General features: G+C 46.6%; 1 protein-coding gene across 1 annotated transcript in view; it reads left to right on the top strand.

The window, feature by feature from the left end:
- The window catches only part of Kcnj5 (potassium inwardly rectifying channel subfamily J member 5), a 32139-nt gene extending 10890 nt beyond the window's left edge, over positions 1-21249 (top strand). The window contains exons 2-3 of the mRNA XM_060371405.1: positions 11736-12674; positions 16549-21249. Of these exons, the coding sequence (XP_060227388.1) occupies positions 11738-12674; positions 16549-16871 (1260 nt within the window). The 5' untranslated portion in view covers positions 11736-11737 and the 3' untranslated portion in view covers positions 16872-21249. The remainder of the gene's footprint in view (positions 1-11735; positions 12675-16548) is intronic.
- Positions 21250-21593: the final 344 nt, after the last annotated feature.

Below are 21593 nucleotides of genomic sequence, written 5' to 3'. Positions count from 1 at the left end.
ACAACATTACATCTGACTTGAAACATAGGAAAGGCCGCTCTCTGCAGAAGACTGAGAAGTGTCCACCCAGAGTGAACCCAGCACATCAGCTACTAACTGGCCTCTCGTATCCATCTTTGTGGGAGGCAGAGTTTAGTGCTCATCATGGGTTGTGTTTGGTGCCAGCATACACGGTGCACTAGGCAGAGTGTTAAGGAACAGTGAAGTATTTTCCTTGGCTCCTGGCAGAAGCAGGCTCCCTCAGATGAAGAGCACCCCTGGGGTGGGTGTTAAGGATGGAACCAGTGGCTGCCACCCACAGTCTTCTTGGTAGGGTCCGAGGTCCAAGCAGACACTTCTCAGAGGCAAAGGGAGACAGGGTTAGTGATTCTGCCAGAAGAGTTGATGCTCCATAGACCATAGGGGCTCTCAGTCTCCTTGGGACAATGAGGGACACATGGGAGCAGGGGATGCTGACCTATGGCTCATGGGGTATATCAGGAGGGAAGTGAGAGGGCAGAGTGAGAAGACAGCCCCAGAGAGAGCAGAGAAACATCCATGCTGCTGACAGCCTGGGAAACACAGCAGTCAATCTTAATTTAATTGGCTTCCTGGCACGGATCAGGTGTCTGCCATTCTGGCTGCAAGCTGGGTCAGGTTCCTTGAAGCCGTGGAAGCACTGAGCAACTTGGTCAGACTCTGAGGGCTGATGGGGAGCAGCCAGCACTCAGAGCATGTGACGTCAGGAGGAACCTAGCCCTGCCACTCAGACACTGCAGCCCGAAGCAAGCTACTAAATGACTGTGGTTTTGTGATTTGCAAAAGCAAGCTATTAAAAGGGACTTCCTAGCTATGTGTGAGGTGACATAGACACACAGCACAGAGACTGACTTGGCACTGGATACCTGAATCATTATTCCTCCTTGGACCCCTGTCCTCATGCCAAGCTTCCGCTGCCCTGTTCCCCTGCGCTGGCACCCACTGCATTACAGCTCTTCTGACCCTCCCTCCCGTACCTAGCCACACTCAGTTAAGAACTGTGCCTTGAATTTCATAGCATTCTCTATGGAGCCAACCTTCCATAGAAGGTTGGCCATTGTGTTCTTTGCCGTGGCACGAGCTTGTTGAAAGCAGGGAATGGACCTGTAGTCTTCACTCACTTGCCTGCTAGAGACTCCTGAAACCAGAGATGGTTGCCCTGTGCACTCAGGGTGTGGGCAGCCCTACTGCCCAGGAAGATACTAAGGACCATGGGCAATGATGTCGCTGGGAGACCTTGGGGGAAATGCAGATTCAGGGAACCCCAGACTCAGTAAATTACAGCCTGAATTTCAATAATAGCTCCATATGTGGAAGGCATGACAAAGCTGGTAGGGTGAACTTCCAGCTTCCTCTGCCTCCAGGGCCCAGCAAAACACAAGTGTTCAGTGGAAATTCCTTAACTGCTTGGCTGGCTGGATAAAGCTGTCTCATTCCCTTGAGCTTTCACATTTAGTGCCTTATGCACTATGACCTAGGTGTACCAACCAGGAATTCCTAAATAGATCCCACCTAAGTTGATAGACCAAATAGCTACAGCATGATAAGGCTTCTCAGCTAATTCCCTGTTAGGTTTTTAAAGATTTCTTTCTGCTGGTCTCTGTGCCATTAAGTCGCAGAGTGCTCTAAAATGGGTTTCGTTTTAAGAAGGATAATTTTGAAAAGCTAGAGAATCAAGATTGGACCCTTGGGGAAAAGCCAGCTTTTCAGTGTGGTTTGCACACAGGCTCTATGGGGAGGGGAACATAGACTGGCCCTTCCTTAAAGAAGAGACCCAAAAGGTGAGGAAATAGGGCCTTGTACGTTATTGAATTGCACCACCCCCACCCAGAACCCAGAGCCCTACTCTTTCCTTTATTCCGAGGACAGTACCTCTGTCTCCCTCCCCAGCCATCCCGTGGCACCTGGCAGCCTAGCCATAATTTCTATGCCTAGCTGTGGAATCCATAAGTCTCTGGTGCTTTTCTCCTGACAGCTGGGTGGCCACCAGTGGACCAGAGGGTAGAAAAAAAAGGTGAGAGGAGAACTTGTGTTTTGTCCCCATGGGCATGCTGTTTTAGACTGCCTGCTGGGAAAGTGTCAAAAACCTGAGTTTCTCACATTCTACAAGGCCAGACTGAAATCTTCAGGTCTCAGACTCCTGGGTTCTCACTGCTTTCTGAAGCTTTGGGTCTTAGGGCCCCCAAATGGCCTGCCAGAGATCACATTCTAATGCCCACCTACACTTTCAGAGATGCCCTCCCAACAAGGCTTTCTTGGCCTCTTCTGCACATGGGGACTGCTCTCTCCCCAAAGCATCTCTACATTTTGCTGCTGCAGGTTCCCAGGAAGGGGCAGCATCCCAGGAGGAGGAAGCAAGCAAGCCATAACAGGCTCTGAAGGCCAGCCTCAGAGGAACTAGCTGCACACAGCTTTTACCACAGCTCTGCCTGGGTAGACTAGCAAAGAGAAAGTATTCTTACACAGTTCTCCAGACACTGTGTCTTGGGAAGATGAGGGGAGGGGTTCCTAACTATGGCAAGGAAAGTGGAGGAATTCGAACCTACAAACAGTTTACTTGCCAGCACAGCCCTGTGTGTGCATGTTTGGGGGTGAGGGTTAAAAAATAATGATCACAGCGTTCACCCTTGGTGAGATTTTGAAGCTCCTGTTTTACTCTTTTGTAAATAACAAAGACAAAAATCTCCCTAGCAATGGAGGAGATGGAGCCATGGGCTCAAGAGGCTCTCATCCTTGGTCTTAGGACTCATTTGGCTCACTCTTCCTGCTCCTGGGGATGTGAGACACTGTAGTCCTTGCAGGACTATGCCTGCCTTGACAGCCATCACTTGTCTGTTCCCAGAGCAGCCACTTTACTTGCTATGTAGACCCTTCCATCGTTAAAGAAAAGAAACTTCCTGACTCATGCTTCAGGAAAGCTAAGTCCCTCATAATAGGGCTAAAATTAGGCCAGGTTGACATCACCTTTGAACTGTGCCAGCCATGGGAGCATGGTTCCCAAGTTCTGGGATTTCAGGGAGTGTGTATAGGAATAGGGATTTGGGGAGCATCTTAGAATTTTGCCAGATTAAATGTGCCTTCCCTGTGCAGGATATAAAGATCATTTATAGTGTCTTTAATGCTCCCTGCTAATCAAAAATTACAGGAGAGGATCAAGGCAGCCCAGGCACCAACCAGCTTGGAGCATTTTTGTGTTTTAACGCTGCAGTGCAGTAGTTATGGGGGAGCTGGAGGTTTCCTTTGGTGGATCCTTAGTCTTATTAATGAAGGAGTTTAAAAATAGACACATAAGGAAGCTCTAAAACCATTTTATTAGAGTTTGAAAGAAAACCTATAGGCCAGACAAGCTGAAGAGATGATAAGAGGAAGTGAGATAGCCATGTGATTTAAGTAGGGTTCAAAAAAGCAGGCAGGTACAGCAATGGAAATTAAGAGCAGCTCTGTGATGGAAATGAGAAAAGCTTTAAGGTGCCAAAAGAGTCAGGGAATGTATACTTGGGATTTTGGCTGGTATACAACCAAAAAAAAAAATTTTCTATGAAACCAGGCATGGTGGCACACACCTTAAATCCCACCAACTCAGGAGGCAGAGGTAGGTGGATCATTGAGTTTGTAGCTTGGCTACAAAGCGAATTCCAGGACAGTCAGGGTGGTTATACAGAGAAACCCTATGCCAATCAAAACAAATGAGGGAGAGGGAAGGAAAAGTTATTATCACTATTTAGTGAGAACTCAGAAAAGTAGGCAGGCTTAGTGCACATGGGCATAGCAGAATCCTTTTTTTTTTAAGTATTTTATTTTATTTTATTTTATTTTATTTTATTTTATTTTATTTTATTTTTGTGTATGGGTATTTTGCCTACATGTATGTCTGTGTACCATGTTCAGGCAAGGAGGTCAGAGAGGGCATTGGATTCCTTGGAGCTGGAGTTAGAGCCAGTTGTGAGTTGCCGTGCGGGTGCTGGGAATCGGACCTGGGTCCTCTGCAATGCTGAGTCACCTCTCCAGCCCATGGCAAAAAGTCATCAGCAGCTGCATTGTAGTATAAGTACATTCTTCCAATTAGAGGTAATTGTCCCGCCTGTCGCCTTAGGAAGCCTTCAGGAAATCAAATCAGCTTTTCTGTGGGATATTCTCTGCCGCCCTGTGTCTGCTTCTCCTTCGTGTTATCCAGGCTGATGGGGCTGGAGTAGAGAGAGAGAAGCTTAGCCTGGGTAGATGGGTGTGCTGCAGAATCTCTGTCCGCAGTGAGTGCATGAGAAACAGCCTTCTCAGGAGACAGCTTCAGTGAGACAGCTCATTCAATTGGGGGGGAACAAAGGCTATTTAAAGGCTTTGGGGAGTGGGTAGAGGCTTTCAGGGTGAGTTTATGTCACTGGCTGAGGCTGAGGTGCTGGGAATGCCTTATTCAAATGAAGAGGAATTCTTGCCAGATGTGACCTAATGAGGAGAGAGGAAATTTAACCTGTAAACTGGCCACCACATGACCACATCAAGGTTGGCAGAGATGGGCGCTGTAAAGCTATGCGCAGGGCCAGGGCAAGGAGGGGGCAGTCTTATTGCCGCCGATCTCAGGATGATATTTCTGGGTTTGGACATGTCTCTACCCCACTTTTGCTCCAGACTGGCTCCCCCATGCACAGCTCCCCGGCCACATCTATCCCCCACCCACAGTCTCCTGACCAGTGACTAACAGGCCTGGCTAGATTAACTCTTTTGTTGTTCCTGTTAATTAATTTTTTTCTCATATACCAAAATTTGATCATATTCTTTCACTTGCCCCAACTCCTTCCAGATTTTACATACCTGTCTACCTACCCAACTTCATATTATTTTTCTCTCTGATTTTTCCCTTTCTATCAGGGATGAATTGAAAACTTTTTTTTTTTTTTGTTAGGGATGGAACTTTGTCTACTTCCCTTCTCACTGCTGTGATTTTTGTATGGTTTGAACCTATACAGGTCTTATGAGTGCTACCATATTCTCTGTGAGCTCATGTATGTATTATTTCTGTTGTGCCTGGAAAATGCTGTTTCCTTGGAATCATCCACCACCCCTGGCTCTTATAATCTTTCTCCTTCTCTTCCACATAGGTCCTTAATCCTTGGTGGTGGCAGCAGTGAGGGGTGGAGGGATGTGGGTGGGGCAGGAGGGGTGACATTGATAAAGACATCTCATTAAGACTGAGTTCTACAAAGTCTTTCATTCTTTGGGTGTTTTCCAGCTGTGGGTCTCTGTGTTAATTTCAATATACCGCAAGAAGAAGTTTCTCTAATGAGAGGGAACAATGCAGTGATCTGAGTACAGCAATATGTTATTAGGAATCATTTTATTGCTGTTTCTTGAGCAAAATAATAGTAGGTTTTTCTCATAGGCTAATGGTCTAGCTAGTCTCAGGATTTGGGCCTCTTTTGCAGTGTAAAGTATGGGTTCCTGTTATAGAGTGGGCATTAAATCCAATTTTTAAGAAGTGGTTTGTTGCTCCCATAACATTTGTGCTGCTAGCGCCTGTCTTGCAGGTCTCTGTTGCAGATCTCTGTTGTAAGCATAATCTGTTACAGCTTATAACTGAGTGATACAGATGAGTACTTTTCTCCTCTGATAGCATGCAAAGAACCTTCCAGCAACATGAATTCTAGTCAGTAGGGTTGAAGCTTCTAGTTGGACACCAGCTGGATCTCTTCATGTTTGACCTAAGTGTTGTGGTCAGCAACAGGCCTTGCCATAAGGTTATGGAATGTAACCAATCACTTGTGGTGTTTTGGAAGGGAAATCTAGGGGACCTTTTTGGTAAGTTACTCATCATTAACTTTTTTCCTTTGTTTATTTATTTTTTTTTTCATTTTTTCATTTTGAGACAGACTCTCTCTCTATATCCATGGCTGTCCTGGAACTCAATGTGTAGACCAGGCTGTCTTGGAACTCACAAAGATATGTTTGCCTCTGCCTTTGTCTCCCAAGTGCAGGAATTAGAAGAATTGCTACCATGCTCAGCTTCAGCATTAACTCTTTTTTAATTTATTTTTATTTTTAAAAATATTTTTAACATTAATTCTTCAAGGAGGAGATAACAGTTATATAATATTTTAATCTTTACTGCACACATGGACTACAGATCATTTTTTAAACTAGAAGAAAGTTATGGTCCATTAATAGGCCTCAGTAAAGTTGTGACACAGCCACTCTTTCATCTGATATTTTAAAGGTTAAACTGGAGCAAAGCTGACACTTTCCTTACCACCACCAGTGGTCTCCAATGCTGTCAAACCTTATAAACACACACACACACACACACACACATACACACACACACACACACCTAACACACTCATCAGATTTATCCAGAATCATACCCAGATATCTCAATAGGGACATGGCATGTCTTCCTCTACTTCTTCCTCTAATGTCCTCTATCACATGTCCCAAAGCTCAAGGCAATCATATAGTAATTTACCACATGTTAGAGAACAAAATGAGAAATACAGGAAGATGTTTATGATTCCTGTTTTCATAGTTGGGAAACTAAGTCTAAAATAAGACTCCGAGTCCAGTGCTCTGTCCAGGAAGCCCCTCCATGTCTGAGTATTGCTCTTATTAGACTGCTACACAGAGACTCCTGGGTCTCTAGCATCCTAGGCCACTTCACGGTCCAGATGCTTTTGCGCTGTGCGGGGTATCTTGTGGGATCCTTTGCCACCAGGGTCTATTTAATGAACGTCAGTTTCACTCTTGTACCATCTCAAATACAACTCCTTTGATTTGGCCTCTTTTGAGTCTCTCCACTTGCGTTTTATATCAAAGGGAATATCCCTCTTTGCTGGGCTTGAAGCTGGCTCGGTGGAGACCTTTCATCATGTTCTAGTAATTCTTCCCATCCAAAGGCACAAGGGGTTGCCAAAAGACAAGAGCAGTAGCAGGGTGTCCAGGTAGAATAGGATTCACTCAAGTTGGAGCCTTAAAGAGAACAGCATGCCTCTAGCAGGGCTTTGCCTTTGTTTCTCTCTGCTAGACACAGCTCTGTACACACTGTGGGTTCAAAGAAACAGGGCTAAAATGTAAAGTACCAGCAGGCTGGGCCTGTGTTTACCTTCTTCACTGCTTTATGTCTAGCTCCCAGGGGCTGAGCTGTAGTAGTTCCTCAATTAACACTCACTGAATTAATTGAATTGATCCTAGAACCTGATATTGTCCCTGAAAATCTGTTTGAGTTGATTGGCACACACACATGGGAGGCCGGGATTTTCCAGGATGAGGGTGCACTCATCTTTTAAAGAAATCTGTGTGGTGATGGCTCCATAATCGAGCAGCTTAATGCCCACACTGCAAATGCCACTGAAAATTCAGGTACTTGAATTTCAGATGTTTCTTCTCTCAGTGTGCTTAAAATTTGGGGTAATTAAACATTGCATTACAATTAAATTCAAGGAAGGAGAGGTTATAAATATATACAGTTAAAGTCACACAGCTTAACCACAGAGACACAGACTGAAGAAAATGCACCATGAGCTAATTTTGCAGAGCTTGTTTTCACAAATTAAGGTGGCCAAGTGCAGGCTGTATTACTAGGTGACGTGGTCTTAGGGGACCAGCGTTGTACATGCAGTCTGCTGTTGATCATAGTACTATTATGTGGCACAGGACTGCATTTTACTTATATTTGTTTCCTTTTTAGGGTTATCCATAATTGCCTCCAGGCAAGGGGGCCAGAAAATAGTCACTGAGATACATAGCATAGGAAACTGAGGCAGATAAAACTGTTTTTCAAAGGCCCACAGAGCAAGTATTTGCATGTCGAGCTCAAATCCAAGTCCTACATCCTCAGTAACTGTGATCAAACACCAGATGGGAGGCAACTTAAAGGAGGAAACGTTTGCTTGGGCCCAAGGCTTGATGGTGTAGCCCATCACAGCAGAGAAGGCATGGCCGCAGGCGCAGCTGGAAGGAATGGCATCTTGTGACAGATAGCTCACATCTGGGCAGATGGAGAATCAGGAAAAGGCTCAGTTTGCTTTCGCCGTTCCCTTTTTAATTCAATCTGGGATTCCAGCCCATGGGTTACTGCTGTCCCCAGTGAGGATGAGTCTTCCCTCTTCAGGTTTACCTCTCTGAAAACACCCTCACAGATAAGTCAAAGTTGGGCCTCATTCATGACCTACGGGATTACTTAACCCAACCAAGATGACTATATAACTTAGTCATCACACTCTGGGTGCCACAAGGAATCTTTTAGGTATACATACATGGCTCGTAAATCAGAATTATGCAGCCTTCCCCGAGAGCAAACCTTTTTCAGACTTGGGAGGAGGTGTCCTAGAAAATATCATCTTGCTTCTAATATATCACAGGTCCCTGTCCTACAAGAAGGCATGAAGTGTTTTTAAAAATAGGAAGGAAACAGTGCAGAAAATCAGCATTGCTGAGGGCAGAACACACTGTCCCAAGTGCCCTGGTCACAACTCCTTCTCATGGCCCTGCTTTACCCCTGACCAGCATGTGTGGCTGCGAGAGCTCACTACAACTCTTTGGTTGGAGCACAGTGTGGGCTGTCACAGCTGGGTCCCCAGAAGCACAAGGGCTTTGGGGTCACCAGCATACTTTACCAGCTCTAGGAATCTCTGGTCAGATTTTTGGTAGAGACTCAACCAGTGGGCAAAACAAAATCCTATATAGTACTCCGTAAAGATGGTCCAAACATTTCCCTTCTTGTTTCATTTATCTTTGTAACTGCCACATTTGTGAGCAGGGAGCAGGTGGCTGCATGCAGAGTAGGAAATGGCCAGTGGATGTCTGAGACAGATGGCCCTTGGAATGAATGACTCTTCAACACGACGTTTTAAAGGTTACCTTGAAATTGCTGTAGCCACCCCAGGTAGCAAAAGAAAAGATGTGCTAGACTCACAGGGTTTCTCAAGATGGCCAAAAAATACCGTGGTTGGACAATGGGACAGTTTGTTCAGTGGTCTATGTCACTGTTATTTTGCTCTTGTCCTCACTCATCTCTATAGTCCTGTGACCTCTTCCAAAAGAATTTACATAAGACATAGAGAATATAGTTGGAGGACAGGGTTTATTACAGAGCAACATGGGACACCCTCAAGAGGTGAGAATGAATGATGACCAAAGACAATATTGTACCAAGTTACGTTTTAGGCAGACCACAATATTTCTAGTGGCTCTGAAATAGACAGCTATCTAGTTTTGTATATTTTTCTTTGATAAAATACTCTGAGCAAAAGTAACTTGTGGGAGGAAAGGGTTCATTTGGCTTGTAATATGGCAGGTCATCCTCTGTCATTAAGGGAAATCAGTACAGGATCTTGGGACAGGAACTTGAAGCAAAAGAATACTGATTTCTGGCTCACTCTCTGGCCTGTCCCCTGGCTCATGTTCATCTAGCTTTCTTATACGGCTCAGACCCACACGTGTAGGGATAGGTCTGCCCACAGTGGTCTATGCTCTTTCATATCAATCATCAGCCAAGACAACCTCTTACAGACATAGCCAAACAATCTAATGTAGGCCATGTCTCAACGGAGACTCTGTCCTCAGCTGGCTCTAGAATGTGTCAAGCTGAAAGCCAAAGATAAGGACAACCACTTTCCCAAGGAGTATTTTCCTGTCTAGATGATTGATGGGCTAATTTTGACTGACTCTTATAGGAGCTGGCATTGGTATGTATAGAATGCATGCTGCTAGTCCTGGAACCAGTTTTAAGTAATTATAAATGAATGTGTTCAGGGAATTCAGTATGTCTCATTAAAAAACCAAATTTGACTAGATTCTTTTTTACCTCTGACTAATAACTGGAGTCCTATAGTTCCTGACCTAGGTTTTACAAGATGTTGATTATAAAAAAGGGGTCTAGCCCTCAAGTCCACCATGCCTACTAATTTCTAATCAGCTACCTTACGATCTATAGAACACTCACTAGAATGGTTCCCAGGAGTTCCCTAAAGTCCTCAAACCAGCGTTAGGGAACTTCCCACAAGGGACTACCCTCAAGCGGATTCCAAAGAGAGACATACCAAACCCCAGGGTGAATAATCCACGGTGTGTGCCTGGATTCAAGACTGCAAGAGACAAATTTTACCTAACAGGGTCACAGAGCCATCCAGACACTTTGTTTCGCAGTCAGTGGAACAAAGAAAATGAAGGCCTGGGAGAATTATACCCCAGGGAAAGGGTATTCTTATGAAACCCAGGAAAGCTTGTTTATGAAGGATTCCCTGTGGTATCATAAGCCAGGATCATAGCTCAAAAAAGATTCTTAAAGCAGCAGTCCGTTATCTGGCGCTTGAACCATAGAACACCACCATGTCTTTAGGATTGAGCCTCTGGGCTAGAGCAAGAGAAAGCCAGGTTCCAAACCTAAATTGGCCACATGCTGCTTTGAGCATCATTTCCTCTACTGAAAAAAAAAATGGGCAGATAAGCTCAGTAAGGTGGCATACCCCAGCCATACCAGCACTGGCAGCCTCAGGAAGATGTGTTTGAGGCCAGCCTGGGCTACATAGTAGCTTCCCAACCAGCTGAGACTCTGTCTCAAAAATAAAGTATAAACAAACAAAAACTTTAACAACAATAAAATAAAATGGACAGAGTGTAACTATCTAGTCAATTGTGGTAGAATTAAACAAGAAAACGTTTCTTAGCTCAATTCCTGCCCATGAATAAGCTTTTTTCAGTAATAAGAGGGAATCACAATCTTTCCTATCTTTATCAGAGTCTCCCAATGTGTTTTAAGTTTGAGGAGAATCTCAGGAAGGAAACAGAATATTCCAAGTCCCCATGTGTCCCTTTGAAGTGTGGCACGCCCTCTAAAAGCAGTCCTTTGGAAAGCCTTGAGGTACGACTATCCCATCGATCTCAATCTCTCAGGACTAACTGGATCAGATTTTTCAAGGGTGCATCTACACAGTGGTTTGTCATTTTAATAAATTATCAGACGGCCAGGCTCCCCACTCAGACAGCCGGAGTGACCTCACTCAGTGAACCGGACACATGCTGCCTTTTCCTTTCTGTCAGCTGCTAAAAGGATAGCAGAGAAAAGAAGGGGAGACAGGGCTCTAAAGGACAGCACAGGCTTGGGGCCAGGTGAGTAGGAATCCAACAGCAGCCTTCAGACACTCTTAAGGCCACCTCTCTGCTTTCTTACCCATCCTTCCGTTCCTCATACAGTAGCACTTTTGAACCATAGTGTGTATCAGGTGGTCTACTTTGGGTGTTCGGAATGTAGCAAGAAACAAATTGACACAGAATCCTGCACTTGAGGACCTTGTATCTTAACAAACTATTAGAAATCCTCATGAGGGGATGGAAAAATCTCTCACCGGTTGAGAGCACTTGTTCTTGCAGAGGGCCTGGGTTCAATTCCTAGCACCCATATGGCAGCTCACAACTGTCTGTAACTCCATTCCCAGGAGATCTGAAACCTTTCCCGGCTCCATAGGCACCAGGCATGCACACACTGTACATACATATGCAGGCAAAACATGCATACAGAATTTTTAAAAGTAAATCTTTAAAAAAAAAAAAAGTAAATGCACATGGTTTATAGTGGGGATTGCAATCTCTAACTCCAGAAGGCTGTTGTGTTAATTAGAAATGACAATCCCGTGGGAGTCCCCAGAAGGGAATAGCTTCCAGTTCCAAGTCTGTACTATTCAGAACAGGGTACCTCACTAATGATAGTGTCCTTTTAATTCCCTGTATCCCAGCTATGGCCGGTGATTCTAGGAATGCCATGAACCAGGACATGGAGATAGGAGTCACTCCCCGGGATCACAAGAAGATTCCCAAACAGGCACGGGATTACATCCCCGTAGCCACAGACCGCACTCGCCTGCTGGCAGAAGGCAAGAAGCCACGCCAGCGCTACATGGAGAAGAGCGGCAAGTGCAACGTTCACCACGGCAACGTTCAGGAAACCTACCGCTACCTAAGTGACCTCTTCACCACCCTGGTGGACCTCAAGTGGCGCTTCAACCTCCTGGTCTTCACCCTGGTCTACACCATCACGTGGCTGTTCTTTGGCTTCATCTGGTGGCTCATTGCTTACATCCGAGGTGATCTGGACCATGTGGGCGACCAAGAGTGGATCCCTTGTGTTGAAAACCTCAGTGGCTTTGTGTCCGCTTTCCTGTTCTCCATCGAGACGGAAACAACCATTGGATATGGCTTCAGAGTCATCACTGAGAAGTGTCCAGAGGGGATCATACTCCTTCTGGTGCAGGCCATCCTGGGCTCTATCGTTAATGCTTTCATGGTGGGTTGCATGTTTGTAAAGATCAGCCAGCCAAAGAAGAGAGCAGAGACCCTCATGTTTTCCAACAACGCCGTCATCTCCATGAGGGATGAGAAGCTGTGCCTCATGTTCCGGGTAGGGGACCTCCGAAACTCCCACATAGTGGAGGCCTCCATCCGTGCCAAGCTTATCAAGTCCCGGCAGACCAAAGAAGGGGAATTCATACCCTTGAACCAGACGGACATTAATGTGGGCTTTGACACTGGTGACGACCGTCTCTTCCTGGTGTCCCCGCTCATCATCTCCCATGAGATCAATGAGAAGAGCCCTTTCTGGGAGATGTCTCGGGCTCAGCTGGAACAGGAGGAGTTTGAAGTTGTGGTCATCCTAGAAGGAATGGTAGAAGCAACAGGTAAGACATTTCGCCCTCCTCAGCCACCTGATCCAAGTCCTGTTCCCTGGAGCTTAGGCCACTGTGGCTCTAGAAGGTACAAGTTTGTATCTAAGAATGTCAAGTTGACAGTGAGGACATCCTGTTCCATCTCTAATATGACCCATGGGGCATTTACCCAGATAGGGCATTAGCAATAGCTAACATGGGCTGGACTCACTAGCTTCTGGACCTGGTTCTAGACTTCAAACATTTATTAAACACTGGGGCCCTCTCATACTCCATAAGGGAGAAGTCATAGTTAGGAAACAGAAGCCTAGATGTGAGCAAGCAGTGCCAAGCCAGGAGCAGCCCAGTACCAGCCCTCACTTCCAACAGGTCAAGGTGCTTCCTCTCCTAAGACACGCATGGCTGACTGAGAGATGGTGTCTTAGAGTGAGATTTCATGGCTCTATAGATCAGTGGTTTTCAACCTTCCTAAAAGCTATGACCCTTAAATATGGTTAAATATGGTTTTTCATGAGGTGGTGACACCCCCCAACCATAAAATCATTTTGTTGCTACCTCATAGTTCATAATTTTGCTGCTTTCATGAATCAAAATATCTGGTATGCAGGACATATAACACGAGGCCCCTGAGGGGGTCAGTACCCACAGGTTAAGAACCACTGGCATACATGTTGTGGGCCTCATCATCAGGAAAGGATGCTGTCGCTTTCGGTTGCTATGATGAAATACTCTGACCTAAAGCAACTTGGAGGAAAAGTTTCATTCATCTTATAGGTCACAGTCCATCCCTGAGGGAACTCAGGTCAGGAACTTCAGCAGAAGGGAACCTGAAGCAGAAACCAGAAAGAAACCCTGCTCACTGGCTTGCTCCCTCTTGAATTCTCAACTTGCTTTCTTATACAGCACAGGTCCATCTGCCTTGGGTACAGTGGGGAGGATCATTGCACAAAACAATTCCCCTCCTTCCCACCCCTTGTTTATAAATAAACAACCTTTATTTATGTATTTATTTATTTTGAGGACCTATGCTCCATATCTGGAAGAAGTGCTCTCCCAGCTGTTTTCTCTCAGAAATGACCTGCCCTTCAGTTTTCCTCCCACCATGACAGCTCTCTCTGAGGTGACCCAGGGAGTCCAAACAATAAGAGGTCCTGAACCCTAGTTGAGAGCCACAGGCACCACCCTCATTGTTGGACCTTCTGATTCTTGAGAAGGAAAGCCAACCAGCCAAATTCTGTATCTGTTTTTCATCACCTTCCTTCTCTTTGATTCACTTTCTAGACTGGGCAGAAAATGCAAAGCCTAGTGGTGAGTTGTTCAAAACTCACCCACATTCAGCATAACACATCTTCTTCAAAACCTTGCAAATAGCATTTATGTGCTTTTCATCCCCTTTTACAGATAGAGATGCTGGACCTCAAAAGGGGCAGGCAGACATTAAGTGTTCATACTCCAGCTTTTTCTATACACCACACTGGTCCCTAAGATGTCAGAGGCTTGTTAAAGGTCTCCAGGCATACCCGTCAGCCCTTGGGAATCTGGTCTGGCAAGGGACTCAGACAGGACCTCTACGAGCCTTCCCATTTCCAAGTCAGAGTCAGGCAGAATGATGGCAGGCCCTAGGGACTGTGCCAAAGTCTGCCTGGCCATCTGCTGGGGGGCCAGAGCCTAGCATATGGTGGCAGCTGGAGGAGCCCCTGGGGCTGAGTACAGTCAGGAAGCAGGATGCTGATTCGCATTCATGGGGACTCTAGGGTCACTGTGTCCTTGGTAACAGGGTCGGAGTAGAACACAGGATCTCTTTCTAGGGAAGTAGCTGCTCTCTGAGTAGTGAAGGAGGGAGCAGCCAGAAACAGTCTGATCCATCCCTGGCCATGCCTTACTGCCACCAGCTGTACCACAGGAGTGTACCCACATACCACCCAGTAGAGAGAGTAGATACAGTTCCTGTTTGCCCGTTCCTCCTCCTACATTTCCCCGGAAGTCCTGTGCTGACGTGATCTGTGATAGCTAATCCCTGGTCTCTGTGGAAGTAGGAGGGAGACTGAAACCACCACCTACTCACAAAGGACATGAGTTTCATTGTCATGCTCATAGAACCCAGCCTCGACATGAATCCAGGCCTAGTTTGAGCAGCATAGCTCTACCATACCTTTCCTATGTCGCTTGACTTCTCTACAAATGAAGAGAATCAATTTCATGTGCAGGTGGGAAGACTGACTGAGCAAATGGAGTGCCACAGGGGAGACACAGAGCTGATATGTGCATTGAAAGGTGACACTTGCAAGCAGACAGGGTCTCTGGCCACAGGAGAGCCAGTGTCATTTCCCTAGAGGACAAACAGGAAGAAAAATGTGGAGAGTCCCGAGGGACCTCTGCAGGCACTCTTGTGGAAGTCTCTATTCAGAGTCTCTGGGAGCCTGCAGGCACTGGGTCTGAGGCCGGACTGGTCAGCATCCAGCTCGGCTGTTTTCTACCTCCGCGGGGCATGGGTATACAACTGTTAGGCCTGAATGGGGCAAGCATCTCCCTGAGAGCAAAGAGTGGGCTATAAGACCACCATGTCTGGGATGCTTTGTGGAACCCAGGGACATGAATGGAAAGCAGCTTATGGCCTCACTCTGGTTTGTATGGCTCCTCTCCCAAAGAAGGCTTCAGTGAGAACTGGAGAAGGCCTAGGTGGGCAATGGAGAAGGCCTAGAGTGGGAACTAGAGAGGGCTCTCCTTCAGAACCCCCAAACCACAAGCTAGTCCTTATCCTTCCTTGGACATAAGATTAAATAAAAATTTGCTTTTCTGTGACCCAAAGCACAGAGGCTTCCTCATCCATAAACAAAACAGCCCTCCCTCTCTGGAGAGAAAGCAACACCTAAAAATAACACTGCCGCAGCAGAGCTGCATAAAAAGGGACTAGGGACATTGGGACATCCTCAAATCCAGACACCAGGCTGGGTTTTTAGTTTGCTCCCCTTCCTGGGCATGTGTGCATGTTTGTGTGTGGAGACATGTGCACGTATGCTAGTATGTATGTGTTCATGTGTATGCAAGATTCTGTTTTATACATCCACCCAAAACTATTCCCCTGTGTTCTGAATACCTGCCAGCTTCTCTCTGCTTCCTCACACTGAAGTTATCTTGTTCAAACCCATTTCTTGCCTGCTTTCTAGTGTCAGCCTTCTAATCCTAAATGCTGCTTTCAAAAGCTACATCCTTGTCTCCAACTATCTTATTTCCCCCCTTTAGCACCTAGAAAGGTATTCCAGAATCTTGCATGTTCGTTTGTCATTTCCATGACAAGGACCATCTCATATTCAGCCTTAGCTTCCAGGTCCCTGGCACAAAGTGAAACTTCAAGGGATGCTTGAAAAATGATAAGAGGAATGGAAGATTGGATAGATAGATGATTGAAGGAATGGATGGTGTCTTAAGTTACTTTTCTATTACTGTGAAGGAACACCATGACCAAGGCAACTTATAAAAGAAAGCATTTAATTGGTGGCTTGCTTATAGTTTCTACAGGATTAGTCCATTTCCATCATGGCAGGGAGCATGGTAGCAGGCAGGCCTTAGGCAGGCATAGTGTAGAGCATAATAATTAGGAACGTAACACTCAAATATGAGCCTATGAGGGTCATTCTCATTGAAGCCACCACAGAGAGATAGACGGGATACGTGATTTAATGGCTGGAGATCGCTTTGGTTGAGTGGATGGATGGCCAGATAATGAATGGATAGTTACATGAATGAATGGATGATGGAACAAATGAATAGAAGACTGGAGAAATGAATGAGTAGGTAAGTGAATGGATGGATGGATGGATGGATGGATGGATGGATGGAGCAATGAACGGTTGCTTCTTAATGCATGTGGCTTTTGTTTCCCCAGGCATGACTTGCCAAGCACGAAGCTCTTACATGGATACAGAGGTGCTCTGGGGTCACCGATTCACACCTGTGCTCACCTTGGAAAAGGGCTTCTATGAGGTGGACTACAACACTTTCCATGACACCTATGAGACCAACACACCCAGCTGCTGTGCCAAGGAGTTGGCGGAAATGAAGCGGAATGGTCGGCTCCTCCAGTACCTTCCCAGCCCTCCCTCGCTTGGGGGTTGTGCTGAGGCTGGGAAAGATGCTGAGGCTGAGCAGGATGAAGAGGATGAACCCAATGGACTGAATGTGTCCCGGGCAACCAGGGGCTCAATGTGAACACTGCTTTACCCAGAGCCTCTTCTTGCCAGACACCAAGGAGCCTGAGAGGCCAGAGAGGCCAATTAGTTGAGCAAGCTTTCTGAGGCCCCAGGAGCATGAGAGCTCTACAGAGAGGAACAGGGTGTTGAGGCCTCCCATTTCCTCCTCCTTGGGGTCTCAGAGTGAGGGCCTTGCCTAGGCCTCTGAGAGCATTAGCTAAGGCTGACACCAGGGTAGGGTTCCCAATGAGAGTTCTAGAGTGGCATCTGTCTTTTCTCTCTGACTATTGGCACCTGCTCACTTTTCTCCCTGATTCTCAGTCTTCTCTAGGGCCTGACAGCACCACCCCTGAGGCCTTTGGACTGAGGGAAGGGCACTTTTGTTCATGGATACTCAGGCCTCCCCCTGGGGATGAGTTCACAGAGGCCCTGCAGGGACAATGCCTTTAATCTGAGGCCAAAACCTACTGATTAATAACTTCTTTGCAAGGCCCCTTGTTCACCTCTGGTTACTACCTAGTATGTGTTTTCCTCTTCTGTGTTAAGCAGACATTACGGCTTACAGGGTAATTGATTTAATTAGAGTGACCCTGGGACACTGAGTACCTAGGAGCACACACAATGTTATCCTCACAACTGCCTGGCAATCCTAGACTTACTGTGCCCTGTGCTTCAAAGGAGAACCCCAGCAGTTGCACATTTTATAGGGTTTTTGTTTTGTTTTGTTTTTTGTTTGTTTGTTTGTTTTTTAGGACTCTTTGGCCCAAGAACTTCAGAGAACCTGTACTGTGGTCCCAGGAAACATATGAACTTCAGAGAGCCAGATGAACTAATTGGTACAAACACAAGGAGGGCAGAGGAAAGGGAAGCAAGCACAACTTTAAAAAAAGCATCCGGAGCCTAGTGTTTGAGGCATGCCTGTAATCCTAGCATTTGGCAGGTTAAGGCAGAATTGCAAATTTGAAGCCAGCCTGGGCTATAGAGCCCTGTATCAAAAAGGCAAGAGACAAACTAACAAACAAGAACACATCTGCCCCAGGTGTTGCACGGGGGATCCTTGGAGAAAAGCGGGATATGAAACAGAAGTGGCCAGCGGCCATAAAGGCATCTTCACTGCCAGCCAAGGGTAGACCAAAGTCTTAGGCTGGTACTGAGATGCCTCTGGCCTCCCTCCTGCAGAACATCTCCAACACAGTGGTGGGATCTAGAGGCCAGGCTTGGAAACAGAAGGATGGGGGCTGGTGGGATAACCAGGGAAAGAAGAGTCAGAATAGAAGGGCCTTGAGTTCGACATTCTCTTCCATTTTGGAAGACTGATGGCCAGATCAGCAGAGCATTACGTTGAAAATGATAAGCTGTCCTGGTCTTGGGAATATGTTGGCACATTCTCCAACACCTCTATGCCCACGATCAGAGCTTTCAACCAGCCTTTGAAAAACAGAAGCACTTTTCTACCAGGCCCTGTAGAACTTGCCTTGGGATCTACAGGGAGGCAAGAGGCTAGGGTAGCCCAGGGAACAGCTTCTGGACCTCAGCTCTGGGTTCTCTCAGACTGGGTTCCTAGATCCCTGGGCTGCCAGGAAGGAGAACGTGGCTGGGGATGGAGAGTCGCATTTGTGAGCTGCCCACAAAGAGAAAAGTTTATCTTTGTAGTTGGCAACTGGACTGAATCTTCAGAGATGATCTAGATCAGTGGTTCTTAATCTTCTTAATGCTGTGAACCTTTTTACAGTTCCTCATGTTCTGCTGACCCCCAACCATAAAATTATGCTTGTTGCTACTTCATAACTTGCTAATGTTATGAATTGTAATGCAAATATCTGTTATGCAGGATGTCTGATAGGGGACTCCTGTGAAAGGGTTGTTTGACTCCCAAAGGAGTCTCAACCTACAGACCCACAGGCTAAGAACCACTGGTCTAAACGGAGGTGTATTTGTGTGTGTGTGTGTGTGTGTGTGTGTGTTTGTGTGTGGTGTGTGCATGTCTGTGAGTGTGGTGTGTGTGTATGGTGTGAGGGTGGGTGAATGGGTGAGGGTGGGAATGGTGTGTGTGTGTGTTGTGCATGATAAATGTAGTGTTTGTGTGTATGTGTGTTGTAAGTGTGTTATATGATGAATGTGGTGTTTGTATATATGTGTATGTGTGTGGTGTGGGTATGTATGTGGTGTGTATATGATTTGTGTGTATGTGTGTGTGCTGTATGTGGGGGGGGTCCCAAAGTGATAAGGAGCAGGCTATGGTCTCAAGCATCCTTTTATATGGTGATGCAGGTCTAGCAGGGAATGGGAAGTGAGCTGCTTCATCCCCACTCAGGATACCAAATCAGTAGGTCCACAGCACCCAGTAGATAAGCTGCATTCAGGAGTCCAATGAGGGAGCCTGCTGATGAGACTATGGGCAACAGTCTGTCACAAGACACAGGCAGTGCAGTAGCTGTCACAAGAGACAGGCTTTCAGCCTGGCTTTCTGGATCTCAGGCTTGCACGCACAGGCAGGACCAGTTCTACTCCTTGTCAGGCCATGAGTCCTGCCTTGGTCAGAACTAGCTAGTACCCACAGGTGAGGACCCATAGTGAGGCCAGTTGGTAAGGATAACAAGTAGCAGAGAATGGTCTAATGGTGAAACAGTGGTCTGACTGCTGTTTCACACTTGCCTTATTTGTGTTTCTGAAACATCCCACGATGGTCCATGGGAGACCCGAGGTCTGTGTGAGTCTGGGCCACTGGTGTGTCAATCGGAATCTGTGGAAGCTCTCAGAGAGGTAGATATACTCCTAAAGATCCCCTCATACCGGAGTGATATGTAAGATAATAACCCCATTCAGCTTTCTATCATGGTGATCTAAATATGAGGGGATGGCCCTTCATGTCCCAAGGACATCTCCATCTCAATGAACAATTGATGTCACTAAAGTTTAGAAAAATTCCTCAAATCATTCTCTGGAAGTTCTTGACCAATAAATTTAAAACATGGGTTTATTACTAAATGCCACATCTGATGTTGGCTAACATCTCAATGGGTCATGGCTTCTACATATAAACATGTTAGTCAGAGTCCTTATTGTATGACTCTGAGCTCATTCCATCCCTCTTGGCCTACAAAGAACTGAGGCAGGATGGAAGAAGAGGTCAACAGTAATTCCCAGAGATCTCTGCATCTTGAGTATGAGAAATCTGACTTCCTTCCTGACGTCCTGCCTTAACTACCATGTCCTTCCTCTCTGGAAAAAAAAAAAAATCCTTGTTCCATGTGCTGGTAGAAATTCCCCCAATGTGAAGGAGACAAGTTCTTGCCAGTTCTCCTCCAACGTCCTCAACCAATCTGACACCCGCTAGGCTCTGCCAACATGACCACAAAATCCTGGTCTCGGGCCTCTCTGCTTCACACATGGCTCCCACTGGCCTCCTCCATAGTCAAGGAGCCCACATGCCAATTCTCTTGGCTACTTTGAGATCCTGGCTGAAGCAGTTAATGCTGATGATGAAGAGGCCCTCTCTGCCAGCGGAACATGTCCCTGCTTGTTATCTATAGCCACTGGGAACCTTCATTCACACCTCTCAGCCCATGGCCTGCCTTCCAGCTGGCCCAGGCTCTGTGACTCCTGTGGAGTGAGGAACACAGAGCAGAAACTTTATCGGTGACGAAAAGCAAGGGTTACACATGGACTCCTGAGACATCTCAGTACCTATCATGTGCGGGGCAGTGGCTAGACACACCTCCCCTGGATTCTTGGACTTGATTCTCTGGACACTGCGGAGGAGGTATCTGGAGCTCTTTGTTACCATGGATGAGAGAAGCAGGGCACTGTCATGCAAACACAGTGGGGCCATCATCCTGCACAAACACCCTTAGGGATCCGCTCCTCAGGCTGCAGGCACAGACGGAGCTCTGACAGCGGGTCTGGCAGAGTCCCATGCTGTGCTGTAGAGGACATCCCCCCTTTCCTGTAGCAGGAAAATTAGAAAACACCTCTCTGATTCCCAGAGAGCAAATGAGCCATGGAAAAAGGGATTCCATGGGGGAAGAATGGCTCTCTGGAGGGGCTGCTTACCCTCTGGCCTTGGGTTCTCTAGCCATATCCTAAACTGCTCTGTCAGATGGCCCTCCCAAGTGCATGACCTCAATCTTATGAAAAAGACCATCGTTACGCTGCTAAAACTTCGTCCTCACCAAACAGCTTGACCTTCTCTTTCTCATTGAAAATAGGGAACTCCTGGATTCCCACTCATTCCCAGTTGGGGCAAAGTCGATCTCGTTTGTATTCATCCAAACCTGCATTTACTGGCATTCGGCCTTTCGGCTGGTACTGGGCTGGGCAGACTGGGCCTGGAGAGACCACTGCCCTAGTAACAAGGCTCAGTCTCCACAGGGAAAGCAGGCTTCAAGATGGCAACAAAGACAGAGACTAGCAGGGAGTCACGCAGCTCACCTGTCCACCGATAATTCTCACCTTTTATTTGGTGTTAGATATTCGGAACCCACCTTACCTAAGTCATGAGTAACCTTAAAGCCAGGGCATCGGTTCAGCTTGAGAAGTATCATGAGAAGCCCCAGCTCAAACAGTGCAGCAGTGTGCGGGTCATGTCCCATGTCTGACCTAGCACCCACCTCCCACCCAGGGTAATCAGAGAGAAGGAAATCAACAGATGTGTGGCAGAGAGTGGGCACAGAGCATCCCCATCAGTAGGAAGCAGTCCTCCAGTGCACCTGGACACACTCAGGTGTGAAGACTGACTGAC

This window comes from Meriones unguiculatus, chromosome 1 (assembly GCF_030254825.1).
Source record: "Meriones unguiculatus strain TT.TT164.6M chromosome 1, Bangor_MerUng_6.1, whole genome shotgun sequence".
Taxonomy (NCBI): domain Eukaryota; kingdom Metazoa; phylum Chordata; class Mammalia; order Rodentia; family Muridae; genus Meriones; species Meriones unguiculatus.
This window is presented reverse-complemented; position numbering and strand designations above follow the sequence as displayed.